We start from the raw sequence: 19,473 nt of genomic DNA, 5'->3' as shown, positions 1-19,473 counted from the left end.
TCTACCCACTAGGCCCCCTGACACCTCCAGACCAGAACCCAGGAGTCCTAGCACCTAGCTCTACCCACTAGGCCCCCTGACACACCCAGACACAGCAGAGCACCGAGGAGTCCTGGCTCCCAGCCCCCACGACCCTCCGGCTGCCCCTTCCCCTTCCGGGCCGGGCCACTCAGCAGACCAGTCCCCTCCCCCTCCATTTCGCAATCCGCTAGTGAGCCCCGCCCCATCCACTCTTCCTCTGCCCCCTCCCGCTCGCCCGCGCACCGCCCTAGTCCCTTCCCTTGATTGGCCGCGAGTTTGGTGACGTCGGCGGTCAGGGCCGGGTTCGGGCTATCGTGGCTTCAGGCTCGCTCGGCCTCAGACAGGTTCCTCCGCGGCGCGTCCCTGCGGGGTGTCGGAGCGCGGCGGCGCCCGCGGTGTCCCTCCGCCGCCGGGCCGGGATGCCGAAGCGCTCCTGCCCCTTCGGGGACACGGCCCCGCTGCAGCTGAAAACCCGCGTGGGGCTGCGGGAGCTGAGCCGGGGCGCCCTGGGCGAGAAGTACCGGCGGGAGCTCTTCGGTGAGGGCGCGGGGCCTGGCGGGGTGCGGGGAGGCGGCGGGGACCGCGCGGGGCGGGTTATAGCGCCCCCACGGCTGCCCCGGGCGGGAGTCCCCGGGGGGCGGGGCGGGCTTGTGTTGCTCCGGGCAGGCGGGGATTGCGGGGCCTGGGTCTGGCTCGGGGGGCGGCGGCCCCCGCTCGTCCCGCTCGGGCTGGGTTTGTGAGGTTGGAGGACAGCGCCATGGCGGGAGTGATGGGGGCGTCAGGCGGTAACTCCCTGATGGCAGCCGATGTTGAGAGTCAAAAAGTCACAGCGTTATAACCCCCGAAACACGCGCTGTCAACGTCACCTGGCAACACCTTCCTGGGAACTCCGCCCCGCAACCGCGCTTTTCTTCCCCCGCCCCGCCCTACATTGCAGCTGTCCAGGGAAGCGAAATCGACACTGACCCTTTACAAACTCCTCCTTCCAGGCCTAGGATGAGTTCCTAGTGTGCCCCTCTATCGGGCTGTCCTTAACGTGCCCCTCTTCTTCCCATCCCTGTTGCTGTCTCCCAGAGAAGACCAAGGAGCTACTCTTCCGAGGGGCCCAGGCCTACATGGATAGCATGTGGAAGGGAAACACAGCAGGGACCTGCACAGTCGCCGACTTTCCAGGGGCACTTAAAGATGCGCGGGAAACTTGTACAAGGGACAGTTGGAACGGACAAATGCTCATTGGGCAAGATGGAAAACTACTGAGGCATTCCCAAGCAATGGAGAAGAGTAAGTGGCATCTAGCTAATTATTTGTTACATCAGCAGGTATCTGCAATATCGTTGATGGATCAGCAGCATAGGGAAGTGGACTTCATTAGTCTCCTTCAGTGAATGCACAGAACATACCTTTTTCTACTAGAGTTGCTTAGCTATTGCTAATGAAATGTTTAGTAGATGTCATGTAGCTCCCTTTTTGTTTAAAATATAATTGAGTTAAGAACTGAGATCCTCATAATCAGTTTATAAATTAAATATAATCTGCTTGATAACCTAGGTGTGGCATGCCACAAGTCTGTCTTTAATGAAACTTAATAGGTGGGCTATGTTTTGTGCTGACACCCCCAGACCAGAACAATAATGCACTTTAGCTGTCAAAGTTTCCAACACCACCAATGCAATTGCAGTCATAACGTCAATATGGAGGTAATATACTCTCCTGAACCTTGTAGAACTTTAAACATCTGATGCTCAAATCTTCTGTCCTGGTATACGAATCTAAAAACGTATTTCTAAAACAGCTCCACCAGCGGGAGTTTCCAAAGCTTGTTCCTCCTGCATAAGAACTGTTGACATCAAAGAAGCTTGCACACAGTGTGATCGTTTCGTATGCCAGAGTTGCAGCAAACTCTGCAAGTGCTGTAATGCTGTTGCCTGTTCCTTGTGTTCGATTATTGAGTAAGTGCCTCATGCAGCTTTTTAGAATCTACTGTTTCAATAAGGGAAAGGATGCAGTATGCATCAGATTGTGATGGTCCATTCATATGCTGTGCCTTCACATACTGTATCTCCGGGGTGGGCAAACTATGGCCCGCGGGACCGTCCCAGTCCGGCCCCCGAGCTCCTGGCCTGGGAGGCTAGCCCCCGGCCCCTCCCCTGCTGTCCCCCTGCCCCCGCAGCCTCAGCTCGCTCGCTCCGCCGCTGGCACAGTGCTTTGGGCAGCGGGACTGTGAGCTCCTGGGGCAGTGCAGCTGCAGAGCCCGGCCTGACCCGGTGCTCTGTGCAGCGTGGTGGCGGCGGTAGCGCGGCCTGGCTCCAGGCGGGCGGTGCGGCTGTAGCGCTGCCAGCCACCGGTACTCCAGGCAGCGCGGTAAGGGGGCAGGGAGCAAGGGGGGTTGGATAGAGGGCAGGGGAGTTTGGGGTGGTGGTCAGGGGGCGGGGGTGTGGATGGTGGTCGGGGGGGGGGAAACAAGGGGTTGAATGGGGGCAGGGGTCCTGGGGGCAGTCAGGAAGGAGGGTGGGGTTGGATGGGGCAGGGGTTCCAGGGGCAGTCAGGGGACAGGGAGAAGGGGTGGTTGGATGGGGCAGGGGTCCTGGTGGGGCCGTCAGGAATGAGAGGAGGGGTTAGATGGGGCAGCGGGGGACTGGGGGCAGTCAGGGGACAGGGAGCGGGGGTGTGTGGATGGGGCAGGGGTCCCAAAGAGGCCATCAGGGAACGGGGGGGTTGGATGGGGCAGGAGTCCCGGGGGGGGGGGCAGATAAGAGGTGGGGGCCGGGCCACGACCCCCTCCCCTAACCGGCCCTCCATACAATTTACGAAACCCGATGCGGCCCTCAGGCCAAAAACTTTGCCCGCCCCTGCTGTATCTTCATGTTGTACGCAAGTGATCCTGAAACTTTCAGGGGGCATGTAGTTTTGTCATTAAACTATCTGAAATAGGAAAGGATATTGTGTATGACGTAATCTACTCTGACTGTAAGTGACTCAGCTTTCTATCCCAATGTTCTGGGAGGTGAGAAATGCATGTCTCATCTCATAGCTCTATAGAGCTGATAGAGGGAATACATACTTGTGAAGTAGCTGGAAAGAATTTACAGCACCATTAGTGTTGCTCTAATGCAGTGGCTCTCAAACTGTGGATTGGGACCCCATTTTAATGGGGTCGCTAGGGCTAGCTTAGACTTGCTGGGGCACTGGGCTGAACGCCAAGCCCTATCGCCCGGGGCCAAAGCCTGAGGGTTTCAGCCCTGGGTGGTAGGGCTCAGGTTACAACCCCCCCACCGCCTGGGGCTGAAGCCCTTGAGCTTCAGCTTTTGCCCCCCTGCAGGGGGGGCTTGGGTGGGATCAGCCTTCTGTCCCCCTGCCGGGGTCATGTAGTAATTTTTGTTGTCAGAAGGGGGTCGCAGTGCAATGAAGTTTGAGAACCCCTGATCTAATGTAGAGAAATGGTGTAAGTCTTAGTTCTTTCAGAAGTCTTTTGTTTATAGTGAGTTTTGAAGAAAGGAGGGGAAGCTTTATACTGTGTCGAAAATAGCATACACTCAATTGACATGTGACTGTTTGTTTCTCTTCTAGTTACAGTGATACTGGCGAGCAAGTTCTCTGCAATGGCTGCTCAATGTTTGAAGCCTGAAACTCTTAATGAACTATCAATACATCTTTATGGCTAAGATATCAAGTGCCATGAAGAACATGTTTATATCTGGATATCTGACCCTTCTAGTATGTGGAATTAACAATGGGATTTCTATGCATTTTTATGTGATATTTTTTTAATACTGTAGCTAAATAAACTTTTGTATATGTTTCGAAGAGACTTCTGAATTACTGATGCTGTTATCTGAGGCTACAGTTACCTTCAAGGACTATCTTGAGCTGGGTTCTACTGGCACAGATGAGCATATTTCCCAGCACTAACACATTTTGTGTCTGTTCAGTGGTTGCTATCTTTGGATACTGATTTATGGGTCAAAATAATATCAATTGATGGTAGTGCTTTTTCATAGGGGGATGGCATTGTTCTAGACACACAACCTTTCATCTGCGAGGTCTAAGCTCAGGTACTTGTCCTAGGTCACCCACAGGGCCGGTGCAAGGAAGTTTCGCGCCCTAGGCGAAACTTCCACCTTGCGCTGCCCCCCCCCCCCCGCGGCAGCTCCCCCCCTCTGCCCTGAGGGGGGCCCCCCCCAGCAGATTCCCTCCCCCCCCGGGAGCCGTGCAGCAGGTCCCCACCCCAGCTCACCTCTGCTCCGCCTCCTCCCCGAGCACGCCGCCCCCGCTCTAATTCTCCTCCCCTCTCCTCCAAACAGCCAATTGGCACCGCAAGCCTGGGACGCGGGAGAAGTGGAACTGCGACCATGCGCTCGGGAAGGGGGCGTAGCAGAGATGAGCTGGGGTGGGGAGCTGCCGAGGGGGGGGGGTGCCTTGGCGGGAGCTGCCGCAGGGCTCCCCACCCCAGCTCACCTCTGCTACGCCCCCTCCCCGAGCACGCCGCCCCTGCCGGCAATGACAATAATTGCTTGGAGCGGCCGCTGTGCTGGGAGAGGGAGTCTGAGCCGCACGTGTCAGCGCGCCGCTGGCAGCCCAGCCCAGGAATGCTGTAAAAAAAAAAAAAATTGGGGGCACCGCTTTTTGGCACCCCCAAATCTTGGCGCCCTAGGCAACCGCCTAGTTGCCTTAATGGTAGCACTGGCCCTGGTCACATAGCTCAAAGCAGAGAAGGGAGTAGAATTTGACTCCCAATATGATCTGACTTGTAAACATTCTCTCCCAAACACATTATTGGCTGCCTGAATCCTCATGGTTCCTTCTACCATAACCTTGATCTAGAAAAGATGCATACATCGTACCCTCCTTTGGAGTACACATCAGAAATCTAATTATTCAATAAGCAGCTTTGTATGTAACTATATCTGGACATTAAGCTTTCAGAGTTGCTGAAAGCCTTTCCACGCTGCAGTCTTTCGCTGACACGTGTAGCTACATACTGCAGTGTGGGCGCAGCTCGCTTTTCACTGCTGACACCAGTGTGTAGTGTAGCCTGTGTTGCCTTCTAGCTTCATTTCACCCCACTGAGTTGGCCTCACAGAATTCACCTTTTCAAAACAAAAAAGTAGATGGTTAAGATAAAGGAGATCACACATGGTAGTAACCTAAGTTTCTTGTCCCTGAGACCCTTAATGTGCAGTAAAGAAAGGGTATCTGGAAGTAAGTGAAATGCTGACCCTTTGTCTTTCACAGAAAACAAACTCCTTCCCCTGCTGTGTGATGTAGGAAAATTGTAATGTGTTCTTTAAAGGGCGTGGGTAAGCTGGCGGGAACATGTGCTGTTGACCTGCTGGCCCCATGGAGCTCAGGACAAGTAATACAGCCTTGGAGACTATTCTACTGTTGAGGACCATCACTGGAAACTGCAATGCAGCCTTACAGCTGAGGAATGGGGCAGAGCCTCAATGTAGCCAGCTTGGAATACTTGTAGTACATAAGTGAACCCCGCATTCTCTTTGGCAGGGGCAAACCCATCATAGAATGAGTGGAGAACTTGGAGATTTTCTTTTCTACAGGCCCCTTGTGCAGGCTTTCACATGGGAGTGGCTAATCAAGCCCTATCTCAGGAAAAATGGTGTATAAAGGGAAAATCTGGTTATGCTGTACATTGATTTCTTTGGGATTGTTCAGCAAGTTTGCAGGGCACACTGCTTTGGATATTGTGTTAACTGCTTCTCACTTATGCTGAAGCAAATCAGTTATCCTACTATAAACAATTACAAGCACAGTTCAAAGGCTTCAGAAAATTTTAACATGGTTCATTGGATAGTAAATAAGAGCCTTAATTCAAATGGCAGGGGTGGTTTAGGATGGTTTCTGTGCTTTTTCTTGCAAGCTGTCCTTTGAATTTTATATTTTGTGGTAGCGGAGATGGACCAAGTGACCTAACAGATCATTTATTTTTCTAGATTCTGCGATACTGTAAAGATCGACTACTTCTGTTGTACAGCATTTTGTACCTTTTGCATTGTGTAGAGGTCAGTGTGTTAAAGTGGCTCAGATATCCTACAAACAAGCTGCATAGCACTTTAATTTCTGTATTGTAATGCCATTTGTGTTGCTAGCTCTAGCAATTTTAACATGAATTTTGCAATCTTTGGTGTTTTTTCTTAGGGCTCCAGCTCCTGGCGTCCGATGATTATGTGAGAACCTCAGCTTTTTTTTTTTTTTTTTTTTTTTTTTTTTGAAGCAAGTTTCTTGCCCCCATGATTGCAGAAAAAAACTTGGAAAAGTGACTGTTAAAGGCTCAAAAACTTGAAAAACAAATGAAAAGACTGAAATGTATTATTTTTAAAATCTCATGATTTTGGGGGGCATTTTTGAATGCTAATTCTTGAGGTTGCAATGCTGATTTTAAATGTATTTTATTTGTTCTTCTCTTCAGTTCAGTTATATATATAATTTTTTTTTTCTGTTCCACATTTAATAGTGTAAATTTTTCATCCCTACCCAGTGTCAATTTAAACTGGTGGTGTAGGTTGCTTGGTTTTATATAGTGGTAATATTTACTTTGTGTATGGATTTGTGCATTTGCTTTCAGCTATTTCCATAATTCTATTTTTATTCAAATGCAATGGTTGGAACTAGAAACCTATTACTGCTGGTTGGTGTTTGTACTTATTTTTGTAATCTTTTAATTTCTTCCTTTTATTCATCCTCTCAGAGGAATGCCAATGCAGGTGCTAGGCCAGCTCCTCAGTTGGTAAAACAGCATAGCTACATTAAAATCAGTGGAGCTATGCCAGCTTATACCAGATGAGAATCTGGCCCACTATGAATGGAATAGACTTTTTTTCACTGAAATATTAAACATGTTCAAATACACCTGTTGATCTGTCATAAATAAATAGGCTATTTCAACAACATTTGGTAGCAGTAAGATGTTTAAAAATGCTCCCATTATTTTCAGACCACTTAATGACTTAAGCCCTGATTCTTTAATGTGATCTAAGTGGATCTAGCCTTGCGCTCACCCCATTGACTGCAGTGGGGTTCCCTGCAAGCACAAAGGTCCAGCCACACTTCTTGATTGGAAGATTGGGGCCTATGATTTAAATTTTAAAAAGTTTCCAATATTTGAATAAATAGACGTGCATAATAGCAAATGCCCACTGTGCTAAAACTAGTTTTAGAATATAGCCACAAGGTGGCATTGCCTTGCAAGTTTTGCATAAATTCTTAATCAATATTCTGTTTTGTTTTGTTTTTCTCAAATTGTGGCAGCTGGATGGAGGCAATCAAGTCATGATTGGGTCAACAGTCTTAGTTTGTAAAAACATGCTTTTACAAAACCTACAGTAAGACCAATAGAAAGGGTTCCAGGAACTTAAAAAAATAAAAATAAATAAATAAAGTCAGTGGGGAGATAGTTATTTAGCAAACATTCCTCTGCAGTATTAACTTTGAGGGGACTACTCGTGTAAATAACTTTAAGCACATGCTTAGGTATTTTGCTGGATAAGGCTGGAGTGCTCATGTTAAAATTTTAATATGCTGTCATTTGTCCTAGCCCATGCTAGTTCCATTTTATAAGCCTGTTGTGCCCACTCTCTTACAAGCAGATTACTCATGTGCTACGGTTTTGATTTCTTTCCATAATACTAAGATAGTTTAAAGCCACAAATTAGACTCAGAAGTAGAGCTGGACAGGAAATGGTTTTCCCATTCTATGATCATCTTTGAGATTTCAATTCCCCCCCCCCCCCCCCCCGTTTTGTATCAAGATAAAACAGATCTTTTGAAAATTTTCAGAACAAAAGAAAGAAATGGTAGAGATGATTTCGCACCCCACCCCATCCCAGAATAGTCAGAGCAAGGACTTAGATGCAAGTCTTCCATATTCCATTTGAGTGCTCTAACTACCAGGCTACGGGCTATTCTGAGGAGAGAGCTCTCTCTCTGAGTGAGTGTGAGAGAGAAATTCCACCTGGTGCCTAATTCATGTTGGACTAATAGTATAAGGAATTGAAACATAGGAAAAATGATTCTTTCAAGTGTGACTATCCTAGTGTACATTCAAACTGAGATATTGTGATATTGTGCAAGACGATTATTTAAAAAAAATAATCTGGTTGTTGTCTTATAAACCACCTTTGTTCTGAAGATGAGTAAACTTCTTTCCAGGTGGTGATAGTTGTCAGTGTTACTGCTAATAGAGCTGCATGAAGAAACTTATTCTATTCAGTATTGGACAGATTTTCACAAGAGCTCAGCACCCAACATGCAGAACTCTTCAAATCTGGACATGCCTGTCTCAATGGAAGCTATTGTGTGCTGAGCTCTTGTGAAAATCTGGTCCTGACTGTAAGATAAAAACTGAGGCAGATAATCACCGTTTTTTTAAATACACACACGGACATTAATTTTCTCTATTGTTCAGACAGCTTTGGAAATATCCAGCAGATGTGTGGGAACTGGAATTAGCCCAAGAGCCTTAGATCTTTAGTAGTTTGGTGAAAGGTGTTTGTTGTTGTTGGGGAGAAGAGGGTGTGTGCCTGTCTGTGTGGTTTTTTGTTTTTAAACACCAAACCATTCAGAGTGATGACTGTGGTATTTCATGTTACTGAGAGAGAGTTTGCACCAGCACTAGAACCTATCTTCATGTCCTCAATCTATATTTAAACCTACCTCCAGCAGTCTTTAGTCTGGTTTGCTTAGCTGTGGGTACGTTCTTGGTAGTGGTTTATGTCTACTGAGAAATTTGCCGTTACTTACTGTTCTTATAAAATAGTACAAATTCTTATTCCATCCAGAATTTAGTGAGATACTCTTTCCAGTAACTCAATCAGCATTATTGTATTATAGTGCATCTTTTGTAGGCTGCATAGCAACTGAGAGCTCTGTAGCTGAATTGATGCTGGTACAAACCCAAAGGGCCAGATCTTCAGCTGCTGTAACTAAGTGCAAATACACACTGAGTCAATGGAGCTATGTTATTTTATACCAGCTGAGGCTCGGACTCTGTTTTGGCATAAAGCTCTGATGTCATCATAATTTGTTTAATGATAACAATGGGCTTGGCTGCCTACACATCACAAACCCTTACCCTGAAGAGTTTACAGTCTAAAAGGTCAGACAGAAGAAGCTAGGCTACATTGGAAAATCCAGGGATAGGGACGACAGTAGATTTTTGAAGTGGTAAACTCACTTCTTCTATCAAAGATGGTTGGATGGTTAATGCATGCTGTGATGTTTTAAATATCCAGGGTAAAATCCTGGCCTCGTTAAAGTCAATTGGAATTCTGCTAGTGTTTTCCTGGGGCCAGGATAATCACCCCTAAAATGTATATACCAGGATTCTACAGGAACTTCATCTACTCAGGGTGTAGTTCTATATAGTTGTTGTACAGCACAAAGCAATGCTACACAACAGTTTGGCCCAGGCAGGAAAGAATACTGTATCCAGCTGCCTTGGAAGGAGGAAGACCACGCTCTCTTGATCAAATTCTAACACACCTGCTCCTGCAATGAAGTGCCATGTGAACTTTTGAGACAGCAAGTGTGGAGACCCTCCATTTTACATGCTATTGAACAGTCAGTATCCTCATTGGCACCTTGCCCCCTTGTTCAAGGGCACTGGCTCAGCACAGACCTAAAGCGAAGGTGTATTGTGTTCGCTCTCTAATAATTCCACAGGGGCTGATTGACAACAGATCTGGATTTGACACCATGAAGGGGTTTGCCCCCACTGACATCACCAGTCTCTGCTGTGGGAGCAAAGATCAGCACTCCAATAGCTCTGCCCCAAGGCAGGTAGGACTGACAGGCCTGATGACAGATGCATGCTATCTGGCCCAGCAAGCCAGGCCTTGTGGTGTTTCAACTGCTGGGCCTCTGGTTTACCTCTGCTCATGTGGGGGGGAGGAGGGCTCGAAGAAAACACAGCTCTTACTGCCTCCTTTCTCTGTTCTCTTTGGGGTGGGAGGGCAGAAATGGCTCCTCTGTAAGTAGCCACATGAAGAGGGGACCTGCACAGTTAAGAGAATAGTAGTTGGGGTGGGGAGAGGAGAGAGCATGGACCAGACAAGATGGAGAGAGAGAGAGTGTGTGTGTGTGTTTTCTCAGTGAGAAATGAGTCAAAAGAAGAAAAAATACCAGTATAAAACATTTAATATTATTGAGAAAACTGAGGGAAAACAGGCAAAGACAAAGAAAGTTTTTAACACAACATTAATAAGTAACAGTTGGCTGGTCCATGTTTCTCTTCCAGTCCTCTGTATACAGGCAACACACAATGGGCCAGATCTGACTACATGGCAGCGGCAGCAGCAGCTCTGGGGAGCAGGGAAAGGAACTCATACAGGCAGGGGTAACTTTCATCTGCCAGTATGAGCTCCTTTCCCTGCTTCCCAGAGTGGGCCTCACGCTGTGGAGGGAAGGCAGATGGTGGGGCCAATGCCTGCCCTCTTGTGGGTTTGGTGTGGGGGGTTTTTGTTTTTGTTTTTTGCCAGATGGGGAGTTTGAGGCCACTTTGCACTGTCATAGCATCTCTTGGTGGCAGCTCTCAGCTGCTAGAGGCTTCCACCAGGGTCTGCACCCGCAGAAGCCAGCCTAAATATTGTTATATACACACACATGCTGTGGGTCTATACATCTGAATTCATGCTACTGTGGCTGTACTCCAGGAAAATATACCTGTGTATTTGGGACTGTAACTTTGGTGTATCTGGACCTGCAGTCTTAATCCCTCTTGCAACTGATATGTTTCCTCACTGACTTTTTTTCCTTTCCTGGAGCCTGCGGGTACACTGAAATTATTATTATGGAAAGGTTGCTTACGAGCACAGGGCTGTTGGCATCTGTTCTTTTTAAAGAAAACCTGAGTGACAGATTTTTAGATAGGAGAACCCCAGACAGTGCTATGGACATTGCAGCCGAGAGAGGGTAGGTCAAATCAGAGTGCTGCAGATTTCAAAAATGTCCTTGTAAAAATAATGACCTGCCCTGTTTTGACTTCTCTACTGCTAGGTGAGGAAAAGGAGTGCTGAGTAGTCACGCTTCAAGCAAGGTGGTTTTATTCACAACTGCATTTTAAAAATACACATTAGATGCTGCATTGCTATTTTTTATTTAGGGATTGTCTAATGCTATAGTTAAGGTGAATTTATTATGCTGGATTCCAAATCCATATATTGGGCATTCAGCAGCTAAACTTCTTATACATCAAAGATCCTGGACGAAAGATGTTTCCAACAGCATTAAACTTATTAGCCGTGTTGCTGTGTAAATGTACTGTTTGGTTAGGATGAGATATGGATACCTTCACTCTATTCACAGTGGACAATAACTAGCCTCAGTGCATCTGAATTCCTTTGAAATCAATGGGATCACTCCACCTGCATAAATAAACCCATTGTTCCTGTTCTCAAGCTCTAGCCTCTGCCTTATTTTCATGCTTTTCCCTCTAGTCGTCTTCTCCAGTTGCACCAAATGACCTTACAGGTCTCCTTCAAATCCTCTGATACCTCCCTCAGCTTGGACTCACCCTAACCTCTGCAGTGCCATCCCTTTTTACTATAGTGCCTACATTTTACTCTTCACATTTTGCTAATTTTTATATCTAAAAATGAATGAGGGTTGTTTGTGGCAACTGAATCATATGACAATGCCTATTGCATCCTTCCCTTGCTCTGCATTTTTATTATTCCAGTTTATAAAAATGCACCTGTTGTGATTTCTCTGCCCATGTACAAGTGCTATGAAGCCATGTGTGGGAGCAACATTAACTAATGAACTTTGCTACCCTAGAAAGGCTTCAACCTGAACCTCAAATCCCCTTTACACTTCAAGCCAGAATGAAGAGAAAGGCCTTGCAACTGTACCTCAGGAGTCAAACTTGCACTCTGTTGGACCAACAGGGCCGGCTCCAGGCACCAGCTTAACAAGCAGGTGCTTGGGGCGGCCAAGGGAGAGGGGCGGCAGGTCCCTCACTCCCTCTAGGAGCGAAGGACCTGCCGCTGAACTGCCGCCACCGATCGCGGCTTTTTTTTTTTTTTTGCGCTTGGGGCGGCAGAAATGCTGGAGCCGGCCCTGTGGACCAAGGTCAGAAGCTAAATTTCAGAACATGGGGCCCATTCACTGAGAATACCTTGCCTCACACAGCTAGGGACCTCCTGAAATACAATGAAAAAAGTGGTCTTCTCAGGTATATGGAATCCAAAAATTGTTTAAGGCTTAGAGATCAAATTGTTATTTACAAGTGTAGTAAGAAAGCACTGAAGCCCATGCAATCCATGTAGCACACATGTAATAAGCTTCATGTATGAATCCCCACTAACCAAGCTGGCAGCCACAATCTGTGCTAGGTGAAGTTTCTAAGTAGCCTTCAGTATTAGATACAAGAAAAGAATATGGAAGGATTCGAGGCTGGAGGTGACAAAACTGGAAAAACCTACCTCTCAAAGGAAAAGTTGCAAAAATGAGCCAAGCAAAGATGGGTGCTGCCTGGTTGCTCCTATCATGGCAGCTAGCTAAACATCCAGAAGCAGGCAAGGATCATACTGGAGCGCAAATCCCAATAAAAAGCAACCATAGTCCTTCAGTTGAAAATACCATGGGTGATATCTGTATCTCTTCTGTTCATTTCCCTTATCAGATCAGGATCAAATCTGTATTATTCAGATTCAACAGCAGCTAACTAGCTCCCATCTAAATCAGATGATCCAGATAAAGTGTCTATTAGATTATAAAATGCTAGAGGCAGCAGTCTGTCTTCCTACTGCTAAGTGCTCTCTGCCCCCCTGACTCTCAATAAACTATACATCCTCTTCCAGTATATGTGAGGGAGCTAAATACACCAGGAAAATACTCTGAATATAAAGGCAATTAAGCATGTTTGGAAATTGAATGGAACAGTATCCCTTAATTAAAACAGACGTAGTGTACATGAAATAAGTTGAGTAATACAACAATATGTATAGGATGAATGAGTCCAACACAATTAGACATTAGTTTGTACTTCTAGAAGCAGAATGAAGCAAGGTATACATATGACCTTTTCTCTCCATCAGATTTTCATGTCCACTCTAATCTATTCCACAAGGCAGTACACAAATCACTTCAATTTTGAGACATAAACAGCAGAGAGAGCAATAATGTATTAATACCCTGATTCAGCAAAGCACTTGGGCATGTGCTTAAAAATCAGGGCCTAAGACAAGAAGTTTGATATCCCTCCTCCCCCGTTTTCTTTAATCATTAAACTGAATGGAGATTTTATTGTAATTGTTGGCTTAGATTTCAAAATAGTCTAGGAGATTTAGACACTAATTTCAATGGAAGAGGTGTCTAAGTCCCAGACTGCTTTGAAAAATCACAACCATTATTATTTTGTTGAGAGCTGATAATTTGCTCAGTGCTGCACAAGAACAGAGCAGAAGCCACTCCTGCCACAAGGATCTGACAGAAAAGGCTAAATGCAGCACCAACCCCCTAAGCAAAAAATGCAGAATGTTGCAAAAAATAGTTCAGCTTTAGGGAGCTAGACATAATTTAGAAGTAACAAAAAATCATAACAGATGAGGTAAGGGCTTCCTTGTTCCTGTGAAGAACCTGACACACTTCTGTAGTCAGAGGCAATACAATAATTAACTCTTGTAAGGCAAGTGAATCGTGCTTAAACAAATGCATGGACTACCATAAACACACCTGGTCAATGAAAATGGATACAACATAGTACCTGCTCTGAAAAGCTTACAATCATCTACTTCAGACAAGAATTCAAGCACAATACATGGGATGAACATGTCAAATGCAACACGATGTTGCAATATAGTCAATGAGGAGATTGACATATGAAGGCTTCATGAAAAATGGGATTTGAAGGCAGAGAGGGGTGACACTTAGCACATTGGAGATTGTTCCATGCATAGAGTAGAGCATGAAGAATTTACAAAACCGAGAGTTGGAGGAAGAGCTGATGAGCAATAAGGAGAAGATACAGAGGACCATAGGGAGCGCTGGTGGAGTGGAAGATGAAATCTGAGCAGAGTTCTGAAGCACTGTGAAAATGACAAGGAGGGATTCTCATACTCAGAGACTCTGCTAGGCTGGAAGTCAGCAACTGATGGGTTAGTCACACCCATAAAACCAGAGACACAGCAGTCCATGGAGAAGAGTGAGGGAGTGGAGTATAGTAATGAAATGGTTGCTCTCTGACAGAGCAACTAGTCATCAGTTCATAAGAATGCAACACATATACCATTAGACTGAGCTAAGAAATGTCTGCACCCAGCAACATTTGGGATAATAGGCTGCTTATTCACTATAGGCGCTATGTGTCCTTTTCACAATTAACCTCCCTGTTATTAAAGAAGTTGATCTAAAAGGGACAAACTTGCTTGTTTGCAATATACACCACCCGGGGTGGGGGGGGGGGGAGAGAGGGGAAGCAAAATCTTTCTGCACAGACTGATTTCCTCAAATGAGCTTTAGTGATACACTGCTGTGAAACCTACAATGAGGTGGACCCTTCATCCTACATCCCTGCTTGTGGGGCAGAAATTTGCTTAACATATGTACCCAGTTCTTGTTAAGTTTGGCATGGGCAAGCAAAGGGCAGGATCCTCAGTCAGAGAAAAATATTCAGAATTGTTAATAGTACAAGTCTCGTAGTTACTTCTTAAAATAAATACATGTAAGCAATTCAAAGTGGCAACAAAAGGAAAATGTGTTCCAAGATAAAGCAAAAGTCACAGAGTTTAGGTAATCATGAGCTTTAGCCTTGAACCTTTAAAAGTCATGATATTCAATTTGGGGAGGAAGACATCTTGGATTCAGGTTCAAGCAGCAGGTGAGCTGTTTTCACTCTGGTTGGGAAAGGGGCAGTACCTGTGAAATGTGTGGAACCTAAGTATTTGTAAGATGAGAATGTATTGGAGGGGAGGAATGGGGCATTTAAGGGAGCTACTTTTCTCTCTGAGGTGCCAGTCTATAAAGTTTTGGGTGTTTGGAGACCTTCTAAATGCTGCAAGTGCCCACAGAACACAATCCTTTTTGCCCATGTTTGAAGGGAATACACTTTGGCATACACTAATGGAATATGCTGTGGTTTTCAGTTTGCCGGTAGGAGAGTAAAAAATGTGGTTTGCGTGACCCACTGGTTTCTGCCTGATCTAAAATTTATCCAACCCCGTGACATAGGCAGAAGCAAGGACAATGCATGCCTGCTTCCTTGCCAGCATTCTGAAGACCTGGTCTTGTCCTGGCTGTTGTCCTGGGGTAGGTAGAGGCCTCTGCTTCTCATTTGTAGTTGCAGTTTTTTCTCCCCCGTTTTTACTACAGTGGTTCCCAGTCTGTGGTCTGTGAACCACTGGTGGTCTGGAGAGAGCTGTTTATTACTTATTACTTGTATTACCATAGCACCTAAGTCATGGATCAGGACTATGCCGCACAAACAACAAAAAGACAGCCTCTAGCCCAAGGAGCTTACAGTCTAAGATGAGCCAACAGATGGATACAGAGAGATCGGAGATATAAGGAAACGATGAGACAGTATTGGTCAGCATGATAGGAAGTGGTCTCAACCCACCAACAGCTGAATCGTTGTCAAGCTTTTTGTAGGCATCGCTGCAAAGGAGAGTTTTAAGAAGGGGTTTTGTAGACGTTTATGGTGAGTCCCTCCAAAGCACGTGGGGCAGCATGGGAGCCTGTTTGCAAATTTAACAAATGGGAGATGGAGGTTGGCCTCATGTGCCAATTGGAAGCAAAAGTTGACACCCTGATTCTAAACGAAAGACGATAGATAGGGTGAGGATAGGCCATAAAGGGGCTTGAAAGTGAAGACAAGTAGTTATGTCTGATGTGATAGAGAAGGGATGTAAAGAGAGGGTGACGTGGACAAAGTGAAGGGCTAGGAAAATAATCTTTGTGACAGCATTCTGAATAGATATGACCATGGAAAGTAGCATTTGTGAAAGCCGAAGAGAAGGATGTTACAGTAGTTGAGATGATAAAAGCCTGGATGAGAGTTTTAACTGCGTAGAAGGATGTATTTTAGGGCTGGTTTACACTACCGCTTAAGTCAATGTAACGTACATTGCTCAGGGGTGTGAAACCCCCCCCCCCCCCCCGAGTGATGCAAGTTACATTGACTTAAGCGCTGTCCACACCGGCGTTACATTGGTGCGAGACACTCTCCCGCCAGCATAGCTTCCGTCTCGTGCGGAGGTGGAGTAATTATTCTGACTGGAGAGCATTCTCCTCTCAACAGAGTGTGTCTTCACCAGATGCGCTGCAGCAGCATCAGTGCAGCTACGCCGATGTAGCGCTCTAGCGTAGACTTGTCCTTTGAGACGTTATGCAGAAAGAATCTGCAAGACTATCTTGGATGTGGGGACCTAGAGAGAGGGCAGAGTCAAAGATGGGCCTACCAGGCGGGATGACAGGGTGTTGTCCACAGTGATTGACATGCAACTGACTCGCCTTGTCTTCATCTACTAAATCATAATGAAAGTTAAAAGATGTTACATTTCCATGTAAGCAAGTGTAATTGCTGTAGGGATGTTGCACAATCAGAGGCAAGATGGATGGTGTAATTGCAAATGGGAGGGGATATGATCCATGAGACACTCTATTAAGATGCGGACCGTACTGTGAAAAAAAATTGGTGACTTTTACTCTGTTAACACTGGCTTCATTAGTTGGTTCTTACTGATTTGCAGGGTTTTGTTGTTGTTCCGCTAAGTGGCATTTTGTGTGGTGGTATTGAGACAGAATCTATCGCCGCGGCAAACTGGCAAAACACCCGAGCACGACATAATTTTCCTCTGGAGCATCTGAGATGGATTACATTGTTTTGCTGACTCTATGTTGCTGTATTTGAAAGGCAAGGTCTCCCTTTGGGAGGTTTAACAAATAGAAGTTATTGCAACCTATATTAGGATGAATTATATATATGTTGGCTCAGAACTTGTCACAACTTGTGGAATCATAAAATTGTAGGACTGGAAGGGACCTTCAGAGAATTGTAGGACTGGAAGGGACCTTGAAAGACCTTCTAATCCGGCACCCTGACCTGCTCTTAAAAATCTCCAATGATGGAGATTCCACAACCTTCCTATTCCAATTTATTCCAGTGCTAACTATCCTGACAGTTAGGAAGGTTTTCCTAAGTTTTTCCCAAACCTAAACCTCCCTTGCTTCAATTTAAGCCCATTGCTTCTTGTCCTATCCTCAGAAGTTAACTAGTACAATTTTTCTCCCTCCTTGTAACAACCTTTTATGTACTTGAAAACTTATGCCCACACACACTCAGTTTTCTCTTCTCCAGACTAAACAACCCCATTTTTTTCAATCTTCCCTCCTATGTTGTTTTCTAGACCTTTAATCATTTTTGTTGCTCTTCTCTGGACTTTCTCCAATTTGTCCACATCTTTCCTGAAATGTGGCACCCAAAACTGGACACAATACTCCAGTTGAGGTGGAATCAGTGTGGAGTAGAGCAGAATTGCTTCTTGTGTCATGCTTACACTCCAGTTAATACAGCCCAGAATGTTTGATTTTTTTACAATAGTGTTATACTGTTGACTCATATTTAGCTTGTGATCCACTATGACTCCCAGATCCCTTTCTGCAGTACTCCTTCCTAGGCAGTCATTTCCCATTTTGTATGTGTGCAACTGACTCTTCCTTCCTAGTGGAGGAGTACTTTGCATTTGTCATTATTGAATTTCATCCTATTTTCTTCAGACTATTTCTCCAATTTGTCTAGATCATTTTGAATTTTAATCCTATCCTCCAAACCATTTATAACCCCTAACAGCTTGGTATAGTCCACAACCTTTATAAGTGTACTTTCTATAGCATTATCTAAATCATTGATGAAGATATTGAACAGAACTGGACCCAGAACTGATCCTTGCAGGACCCCATGTGATATGCCCTTCCAGCTTGACTGTGAATCACTGATAACTACTCTCTGGGAACAGTTTTCCAACCAGTTATGCACCGCCTTATAGTAGCTCCATCTAGGTTTTATTTGCCTAGTTTGTTTATGAGAAGGTCTTGCGAGACAGTATCAAAAGCCTTACTGAAGTCAAGATGTACCACATCTACTGCTTCCTCCACATCCACAAGGCTTGTTACCCTGTCAAAGAAAGATATTAGGTTGGTTTGACATTTGTTCTTGACACATCCATACTGAGTTACTTATCACCTTATCTTCTAGATGTTTGCAAATTGATTGCTTAATTATTTGCACCATTATCTTTCCAGGTACTGAAGTTAAGCTGACTGGTCTGTAATTCCCCAGGTTGACCTTATTCCCCTTTTTATATATTGGCACTATATTTGCCCTTTTCCAGTCCTCTGGAATCTCTTCCATCATCCATGACTTTTCGAAGATAATTGCTAATGGCTCAGATATCTCCTCAGTCAGCTCCTTGAGTATTCTAGGATGTATTTCATCAGGCCCTGGTGACTTGAAGACAGCTAACTTGCTAAGTAATTTTTAAACTTAGCCCTATTTGGTCTTGGTGTGCTGGTTGGATCCATTTCTTAACCCAAACCTAGGCACAGGTTCAAGAGCAATAGGACTGTAAGGTGTGTTATATCAGACAAATGGGGCATGCTGTCTGGCACAGATTGAAGGCATCCCTCTGAAAGGAAACAGACCCCACTCTGCCCCCCAACATTTCATGTGACCACACAGACACATGCTGATGCTCCTAGCCCACCTTGATGCTTAATAATCATTGCTTAGGTGGGTGAAAAAGACTACAAAGGCTTACACTCCCTGGTAAGAACTTGAGCTTTGGTGGACAGTAAACTCTCTCAGGAATTACAGCCCTTTACTTAAACCAAACAGATCTGGTTTGGGTGTTTAGTTGCTTATTGCACAGCTGCAGCATCCATGGTTAGCTTCAAATTGATTGTGTTTAAAACAATACAGTATGTTTTTCCAGCACTTAAAAGGAGAGAGAATACCCCTTTTAACAGGAGCCCCTGGAGTCAATGAATACTGGCCTCCTGTATCTCTGACTCAGGTGACTGGGGCAGGAAATAAAGATTTAGCAACACTCCTGCATGTCACACCTTTATTCTACTCCAGCCCTTTCTTGTTCAGAGAGCTCAGGTGTCCTGATCCTGCAGACTTTTAATGATTAGTCCCATTGACATCAGTGACAGCTCACGGACTGAACATGGCAAAGTGAGTCCCTTCCTTTTTCATCCCCACTAGAGAAGATCTTCCAGTGCCGAATGAATTATTTCTTTAACAATCTACTGCTGAAAACACCTGTTACTAAACCAGCAGCAAAAGGAAGGAGTGTAGGGAAGGCAAATTCTACTCAGAGGTGGAGTGCTTTAGAGTTTGGATCAGGGAACAATGGAGAGAAATTTGAGAACAGCTTTCACATTTCTCTGAATCCATAAAGATCCTATCAAAAGAAATAAGCACCTACCGTGTTTAAGCAA

The 19,473-nt window shown here is 45.3% G+C and overlaps 1 protein-coding gene across 1 annotated transcript; it reads left to right on the top strand.

Moving 5' to 3' along the window:
- Positions 1-431: 431 nt before the first annotated feature.
- SIVA1 (SIVA1 apoptosis inducing factor) lies at positions 432-3,825 on the top strand. Its single transcript, XM_065403590.1, has 4 exons — positions 432-558; positions 1,096-1,302; positions 1,814-1,970; positions 3,589-3,825. The coding sequence occupies exons 1-4, from the start codon at positions 441-443 to the stop codon at positions 3,644-3,646; spliced, it is 540 nt and encodes a 179-aa protein (XP_065259662.1). The 5' UTR covers positions 432-440; the 3' UTR covers positions 3,647-3,825.
- Positions 3,826-19,473: the final 15,648 nt, after the last annotated feature.

The sequence above is a fragment of the Emys orbicularis genome, chromosome 4 (genome assembly GCF_028017835.1).
Source record: "Emys orbicularis isolate rEmyOrb1 chromosome 4, rEmyOrb1.hap1, whole genome shotgun sequence".
In the NCBI taxonomy this organism is placed as follows: domain Eukaryota; kingdom Metazoa; phylum Chordata; order Testudines; family Emydidae; genus Emys; species Emys orbicularis.
This window is presented reverse-complemented; position numbering and strand designations above follow the sequence as displayed.

Bases quoted from the DNA above. Each gene is read 5' to 3' on its own strand.
- SIVA1 (XM_065403590.1), top strand. From the start codon at position 441: ATGCCGAAGCGCTCCTGCCCCTTCGGGGACACGGCCCCGCTGCAGCTG. The intron at 559-1,095 runs GTGAGGGCGCGG...GCTGTCTCCCAG, and splicing joins GTACCGGCGGGAGCTCTTCG to AGAAGACCAAGGAGCTACTC. The intron at 1,971-3,588 runs GTAAGTGCCTCA...TTTCTCTTCTAG, and splicing joins TCCTTGTGTTCGATTATTGA to TTACAGTGATACTGGCGAGC.